Consider the following 8,238-nt stretch of genomic DNA (forward strand, 5'->3'; position numbering starts at 1 on the left):
CTAATTTTTGTATTTTTAGTCGAGACAGGGTTTCACCATGTTGGCCAGGATAGTCTTGATCTCCTGACCTTGTGATCCGCCCGCCTCTGCCTCCGAAAGTGCTGGGATTACAGGCGTGAGCCACTGTGCCTGGCCATCATAATGCTTTATTTATTCTGTCATGTGCATCATGGCATGGTTCCTAATATTTTTGTATTTTTAGTAGAGATGGGGTTTCCCCATGTTGGCCAGGCTGGTCTCGAAATTCTGGCCTCAAGTGATCTGCCCATCTTGGCCTCTCAAAGTGCTGTGATTACAGGCACATGCCACTGCACCCGGCTTGCCACCTTTAATTTATGTGACCCTCGGGTAGGTGTTTGTGCCTCTTGTTTTTGAGACAGAGTCTCACTCTGTCGCCCAGGCTGGAGTGCAGTAGCCCAATCTTGGCTCACTGCAACCTCTGCCTCCCGGGTTCCTGACTTTGGGGACAGAAAGAAGGGCTTGAGCAAAGGTATGGAGGTATGCATATGTGGGTGGAGGTGAGGGGGGAGTGGCCATCCCACCTATGTGGTTCAGGAAGAGGCTGATGGCTGCTCAGGAGATGGGAGGGAGGCACTGTCTGGGGCTATGCTAGGAACAGATAAGAAGCGACAGGAAGGGCTGGACTGGGGACCCACGGGAGAGAGGAGGGTCCTAGAGTCATGCTGCCTGGGTTGAGTCCTGTCTCCCCTACTTACTAGCTGTGTGGCTTGAGGTGGGTTACTTAACTTCTTGGAGCCTCCGTTTCCTCTTCTATAAAATGGGAATAACAATATTAACTGCCTCCCAAGGCCGTTGAATGAGTTGAATGTAGGAAGTGTGATGTAAATATTAGCCATTGTTATGTGAGATGTTCAGGGGATAGAGTGACAGGGCTCAATGTGTGGCTGAAGGAGGAGAAAAGAAGGATTTTGAGGTACCTGTGAACTCCAGAGTCCCCATCATTTCTGGGAGAAATGAGCAGTGCCTTCCTCTCTGCCCAACCCTGACCAGCTGTCCACCCACCTCTCCAGGGCCAGAGGAAGCACCTGTGATCTTGATCACTACTCCTGGACGCTGGGTAGAGGGTTAGCCTGTGCATGCTGGGAGAGGCCCTGTCATTTCCTCCACACTCATCCTCAGAGGAGTTGGGGGTGCCTCAAACGATGTCAGGTGATTTTCTTTTTCCTTTTCTCCCCAACTTCTTGGTCTCCTGCCTCCCCCATGTGGCCCTGGGAGACCATCCGACACTTACTGCTGTTATCTGGCAGCTGGGGCTCAGGCAGCAAGTGACGCTTTCAGAGAAATGTCCCTGACACTCCTCTGGGCACCATTCTAGGGCCACCCATGCCCAGCCTGGGATAGGGAAGCCAGGGGCAACCACTCCTATTCCTGACAACAGCAATTGTTGCAGGATAATTTAGGAATCAGAGAGTCCGAGGGGTTGAGGAGGATTTATTATTTAGGTGCACTGGCTCAGTCGGATTCACATTTAAAAAGACCGAGCCCTGAACAAAGAGTTAAGTTATATTTTAAGCATTTTACAGGGTTGGGGGAGAGCTGTGCAGGGGGAAAGAAATAAAGACAGTTATTTGAGACATGCATTATATTAGTTTTTACTTTTTAAGGAAAAACATGTTTTATGGCTTGAGTGTATCTGTCTAGTGGCCTTGCAGCTGCACAGCTAGAGAAACGGGTCTTCACGATGCCTGGGAAAGGAGGAGCAACAAGGCTCACTAGCCACAAAAAAAAAAAAAAAAAAAACCAGGCAGTTAATTTTCAAGGGACTCCAGCTCTTTTTTTTTTTTTTTAGGGAAAATTGTTTTTTGTTTGTTTGTTTGTTTTAACACAGAGCTGAGTTTCTGCTTACACATTTTAAAATTTCTTTTAATTCCTGTTCTACAATAACAACAATGACCCTGCACACTCCCTGAGAGCATTCCTCCACTCTCGTTTAACCCAGACCCTGCCACAGGGCATATGGCAAACAGCGTTTGTTAAATGAGTGAATAAAAACTACCAGGGATGGGCCCACCACTGTGCTAAGTACTCAACCAACATTTGCACAGTTTTTCACATTGAATTCCTATAACCAGCCCATGATGTGAGTATTATCCCCATTTCACAGATGAGGACACTGAGGCTCAGTTGCCCAAGGCCTCTCAGCTAGCCAGCAGCAGGTCCAGGCTTCCTACCTCAGTCTCTGCCACGCCAGAGAGCTCCGTTTCACCATCCCCACCCACACTATTACACACCCACGGAGAGGCTTAGCTAAGAGATGTGGGGTAACAAGCTGTGCTGTGAACCAGGAGGCCCAGGGGCTAAACTTACTTCCAGGGCACACTTGCTGTGTGACCTTGAGCAAATCACAGACCCTCTGTAAGTTTCTGTTGCCTCGATGAAGACAGGAAGATGGCTGGCCTAGTTTGCCCCACAATAATTTATCTATGATGTGGTCCTGGGGAATTTGCACTTGTACATGGCAAAAAACCCACAGCCATGAGACTGGCACTTCCCACGGCTGCTGGGATCTTCTCTCTCCAGGTGCTGCTCTGGCAGTGGCTGCAGAGGCTGGAGCCTGGAGCCTGGCCCAAACACATGCTCTGTGTCAGTAGAACTGGCTCATCCAGCATCTCCTGACCTGCCCCCCAAACCCCAGAAGGTGCCCCTCTCACCTGCAGACGTCAAGCTGAGTCAAGGTGCCCAGCACACACACGGCATGGGTGGGCTGCTCTGGGGTCACACGGATCAATGTCCCCTGGGCCATTGTCTGGTTAGCTCGTCCCTCTGGCTGTAGGAAGCCCCTGGGCTGGTTCCTTTATACCGCCCAGCGGAGGCCATGAGTCAGCACCTGCGGTCTGTGGCCCGGAGGCTCAACCCCTCCCCACTCAGGTCAGAGGTGTGGGCTCTCAAAATCTCCTCTGCCCTGGGGCTGTCCCCTTGGACCTCCAGGTGGGTGTCCATGCTGGTACCAGTGGCAGGGTGGCTCTGTCAGTTTCCTGAGAAGGATGGATGGCTCAGAAAGCGTGGGGTGGAGAGTGGGGCTGAGGGGTTGGGTCCCAGTCCTACGTGCCCGTAGCCCCATCCCTGCCTGGAGGCCCTGAACACCTTGATCTATCCAATCTCACCTATGTCAAACAGGGGTGTCAGAAAGGAGAAGGTGGGAAAAGCAGGGAGATTTTAGGTAAGCGATCATAGGCCAGGCTACATGTTCAAAGACCAACTGGGCCTGGGACAAGTCTCTCCACCTGGGCCACCCACATGACAGCTCACATTCTTGGTATTTTCTCTACGCCAGGCATGTTTTCCTGCCCCACATGGAATAGCTCATTAAGACAAACTTGTGAACTAGGTAGTACCATTATCCCCTTATTTCACCCTCATAGTAGCCCCCTGAGGTTGGTGCCATTATTGTACCCATTCTACAGAGGAGAAAACAGAGGTTCCACGGCTCGAGAGTGGTAGGGCCAGGATTGGAACCAAAGATGTCCAGTTCCAGAGTGTGACATTCATTAGCTGCCTGTCTGTATGACACGTGCTTTCCAGACGGTATCACAGCTACATCTCGCTACAAGACAAGATATAGATGGGCTTATTATTACAATCCATTTTACAGAAGGAAAATCGAGGCTCAGAGAGTAAAAGTGACTAGCTCTTGCCCAAAGTGCCAGAGCTAGCATGCAGTAGAGCTGGGAGGAGATGAGCTTCCTGGGGTGGAAGTTGACGTTCTCTGCATGCTCCAGGATACCTGCCTCTTGCCAGGGCCTCTGGCTGTCAGACCAGACAGGGCAGGTGTGGGCCACGCCTGCCAGGGGGACGCCCATGCAGCCACAGAGCTGTGGTTGCACCTGGGCCGTTGGTACCAGGCGCTACCTTTAATAAGGCAATTGGCAGGTGGCAGACGGTTCCCAAAAAGGAGCACTCAGAGGGTGCATGCATGGGGGTCTGGCGTGAATATAGAGCGTTCGGCAGGTTGGATATTTTGTGTTCATTTCTGTTTGCTTGCTTTGGCTTTGAAACAAAGAATTTGCCTTATTAATTCAGAGCCAGGCTGTGGAATCAAGCAGGCTTTAGTTCAAATCCTGCCCCATGTCAACATCCCCGTGGAGTGGGTCCTATCAGGATGCCCATGTGTAGATGGGCCACAAAGAATTAGAGAGATTGAGTGAGACCCCCAAGGTCTCACAAGCCCCACAGTGGGGATCTGAGTTCAGACCACCTTCTCTAGGCTCGAAGCTTATCTTCTGTACCAGCAGATGATGATGTGGCCAGGTCTGACGTTCTGACGCATCTACATGACTGCCTGCACACAGTAAGTCTTAATAAACCTGATTTCTCTGGCTGACCGCGTGATTAGAACTAGTTTGAGTTTCTAGTTTGAGTTTCTACTGGAAAGTGGCAGGAGGGAGCTGTCCATTGTTAGAGTTGGGAGGGCCCTTAGAGAACACCCAATCCAGTCCTTGTTCTGCAGAAGGGGAGACTGAGGCACAGAAAGGGGTGGGACCTGCCCACGGTCACACAGCACATCAGTGAGAGGGCTGGCCTCTACCCCCAAGTCTTAGGTCTCCTGAGGTTGTTTTCTTCTGTTTCTTCTTTGCTTTCTTATTTTCTTCAGCAGTTTGGGGTTTAAATTTGCTGTGAATGAGCCACAGAGGACAAGCCCCAAAGCAGTTTTGTTAATTCAACAAATACTTATTGAGTGCCTGCTGATGGCCAGACACTGTTCCAGGCACTGTGGATATGCTGTGAACAAAACGGACAAAAATCCTGCCTTCATAGAGCCTTTTTGTTTGTTTGTTTTTGTTGGGAGAGAGACAGCCAATAAGCAATAAATGTGGTAAGTGAATTATATCGTATGTTAGTGGGGTAGAAAAAGGAACAATGACAGGATAAGGGCCACTAGGAAAACAGGGCAAGCGGCTAATTGCAATTTCAAGCAGGGTGGCCAGAGAAGGCGACATTTGAGCCAAGACTTGAGTGCCAATGTGGAAAACTGGAGGGAGAATGTTCCAGGTCAAGAGAACAGCCAGTGCAGTCGGTGCAAAGGCCCTGAGGCAGGGACATGCCTGGCGGGTTCAAGAAAGAGTAAAGAGGCCAGTGTGGCTGAAATGCAGTGAGGGAGGGGGAGAGCAGCCCGGGGCAGGAGTGTGATCATAAGGGCCTTTCAGGCATCCTAAGAACTTTGGCCTCTGCTCCAAGTAACGTGGGGAACCTGGAATCATTTTGAGCAGAGGAGGACTGCGAACCGACTTGCTTGAACATGATCACTCTGGCTGTGATGTGAGAACAGACTGTAGGGGATCCGTGAAGAGGCCAGGAGACCTGTGAAGTGGCCACTGCAGATAGGCCAGTGACAGACGGTGGGGCTCAGGCCAGGGTGGTTGCAGTGGAGGAGGGGAGGATGGGTCAGGTTCTGGACATTTTGTGATGCGATGCAGCCAACAGGAGTTGCAGATGGACTGGATGAGGGGTGTTAAGAAAGAGAGAGGGATGGAGGCCGCCGCCGCAGTTTGGAGCCTGAGGCCCTGGAGGGATGGGGCTGCTCGCAGCTGGGCAGGGAAGGCTGAGGGAGGGGTGGGGGTGGGCACAGTGGAGATCAGAAGTTTGGTCCTGGCTTTGCCAAGTGTGATTTGGTGTGATGATGCCCTGTAGGACGTTTGAACACATGATTCTGGAGCTTAAGAGACAGGACCAGGCTGGAAAGCACACAACTGTGAGATGTCAACATCTCCAGCTCCCCTAGGGAATGAGTGTGGATGGGGAAGACAGAAGGCCGAGGGATGAGCCCTGGGGTCCTCCACCAGAGACCCAGGGGAGTGATGAGAGAGAGAAGCAAAAGAGATTACACGTTATTTGCAATTACACAGGGAGCAACGCAAAACTAGGTTTATAACACACACACATGCACACACACACTCACACTCAGGGAAAACGGCTGCACTTTGGAAGCAAAGCCTCTTTGTAGAAACACACTGGGTCACTCACAGCAGGACAAGGGCCATGGGCTCTGTGATAGGCAGGGCTGAGGGCAGGAGCCAACCGCAGTGGAATAAGAGGCCAACAGACACGGGGCTGGTGCATGCCCCACCTGTGCCTGCAGCTCCGGCTGCATCCTGACATGGCTGCTCCTCTACTGATGGACATGGGGGCTGTTTGCAAGTTTTCAGTGTCATAAACCACAAAGCCATGCATCCCTTGTGCCCGTGTCTGTGGTTATTTGCACGGATGTTGTAGATTCATCTTTGCCCCTCTTTAGTTTTTTAGCAGGACGCTTCATTTCTTTTTCTAAGATTTGCCACACCTTGTGTTTAAATGCCCGTCTCCCAAGTAGCCTGAGAGTAAGGCCAGTGCCTAGACTTGTCACTCAACACTGGTGGCTTAACACCATGGCTGTTTGTGTTCCCAGCACGCAGCCCAGTACTTGACCCAGACAGGATCCTGTGAAGATCCCTGAGAACCCGGCCTGGCTGTTTCTTTTGCCGATGGCATTAACCCTTTCAGAGCCAAAAGGGGGACCTTTGGGGTTGGGGAGTGAACTCTCTTGCACATGGTGACTGGCTCAGAACCCAGCCCAGAAACCTGGGAGGAAGAGGCCACTCTTCCTGTTGAAAGGCAGAATCACCAGCCCAACTCACATAGAGGAAGCAAAGGTGTTCTGGGAGTTGCCCAATACCCTCTAGGCATTTGGGGCCCAGATGGCTGTGGCCACCTGAGCTCCTGTCCCAGAGACCGGCTGGCTAGCCTGCTCCAGGTGATTGCAATGACATCATTTTGGGGAAAAGAATTAGGGTCAGGGGACTCTCCCAGTGGCTCTGAGTCTGGGTATAGTGCAGTGTATTTCTTGCAGCAGATGGCCTAGCTCTTTTGCATTATTCATTCATAAGTACAGTTCATTCCCAGCACTTAGCTGTTCATTCAACAAATATTTATCAAATGCCTCCTGAGTGTCCGGCCCTCACTTAGAAGCTAACTTAGGCTTTAACATAAATGTAGAAGCACGCAGGGTGATAACAGACCACCATCTATTAACACCTGCTATGTGTTTACCTGTCACCAGGTCCTTGGGCTCTATTATTTCTAATTCTCACCATTAAGTGGGGCAACAGGTACAATCTCATCTCTACAGAAGAGTGGAGTACCAGGTTCAAGGTCACACGGCCTCTAGGAGGGTTTCAAATTTGGCTTTATCCAACATGCTATGCCCTGGTGTATCCCTGACCTATGCCAGGCCCTAACATGCATCATCTTTAATCCTCACAGCAACCTTAACATCTCTCCCCATTGTCCCGATGAGGAAACCGAGTCTCAGAGGAGTTAGGTAACCACTCAGAGATACACAGAAGTGGTAATACTTGCATTTAATTTTGCACAGCCTGACTCCCGAGCTCCTGCATCCTTGTCCACCCTGAGGGCTGCACAGCCACCCCCAGGCCAGGTCATTTGGCTGATGAGTTCTGAAGTCCCTTCCAACACAAAGAACCCTGGTCTCTCGGCTTCTCTGAATTCATGACTTCCAGCAGAACACTGAAGCAAGTCTAGATCATCCAGACTGGCTGAAACTAGAAAATCCCTCCTCCTGTGGATCACCTGAAGTCAGGAGTTCGAGACCAGCCTGACCAACATAGTGAAACCCCATCTCTATTAAAAATACAAAAATTAGCTGGGCATGGCGGCGGGCACCTGCAATCCCAGCTACTCAGGAGGCTGAGGCAGAAGAATCACTTGAACCCAGGAGGCAGAGGTTGCAGTGAGCTGAGATCGTTCCATTGCACTCCAGCCTGGGCAACAGAGCAAGACTCCATCTCAAAAGAAAAAAAAAAGAAAATCCCTGCTCCTGCAAAGTGTTCATCCCAGAGCCCCCTGCCTGCTGTGTGTATTGCAAGAGCAGTCTTTTCTCCTCTGTTCACACAGCTCTTCCCTGCCCCCAGCATCTCTCCTTTCTCTCCCTTGCAGAATCCTCCTAGGTTCTGGAAGGATTCATGGGCACACAAGGGCAAAATCAGGACTCTAACATGTGCCAGGCCCTGCACTGGAGCCCATTTATGTGAACAATACACTAACCCGACGAATGTCAGTCATTGACAGATGAGCAGCACATTAGGGGCATAGACAGGAGATGGAGCCCAAATCTATCTGCATCGAAAGCCTGCAACCTTCCACTCTGCCACCTTTGAGAAAAGGAAGGGGACCAGTCAGATGAAGGCAAATGTCTCTGCATTCCCTTTCTGGAACTGGCTCCTA

General features: G+C 50.9%; 1 protein-coding gene across 1 annotated transcript in view; it reads right to left on the reverse strand.

The window, feature by feature from the left end:
• PADI4 (peptidyl arginine deiminase, type IV) overlaps positions 1 to 2,787 on the reverse strand; it is a 64,905-nt gene extending 62,118 nt beyond the window's left edge. Inside the window, exon 1 of the mRNA XM_011934076.1 lies at positions 2,673 to 2,787. Within this exon, the coding sequence (XP_011789466.1) occupies positions 2,673 to 2,764 (92 nt within the window). The 5' untranslated portion in view covers positions 2,765 to 2,787. The remainder of the gene's footprint in view (positions 1 to 2,672) is intronic.
• Between the last annotated feature and the right edge of the window lie 5,451 nt (positions 2,788 to 8,238).

Source organism: Colobus angolensis, unplaced genomic scaffold (genome assembly GCF_000951035.1).
Source record: "Colobus angolensis palliatus isolate OR3802 unplaced genomic scaffold, Cang.pa_1.0 Scaffold130, whole genome shotgun sequence".
NCBI lineage: Eukaryota > Metazoa > Chordata > Mammalia > Primates > Cercopithecidae > Colobus > Colobus angolensis.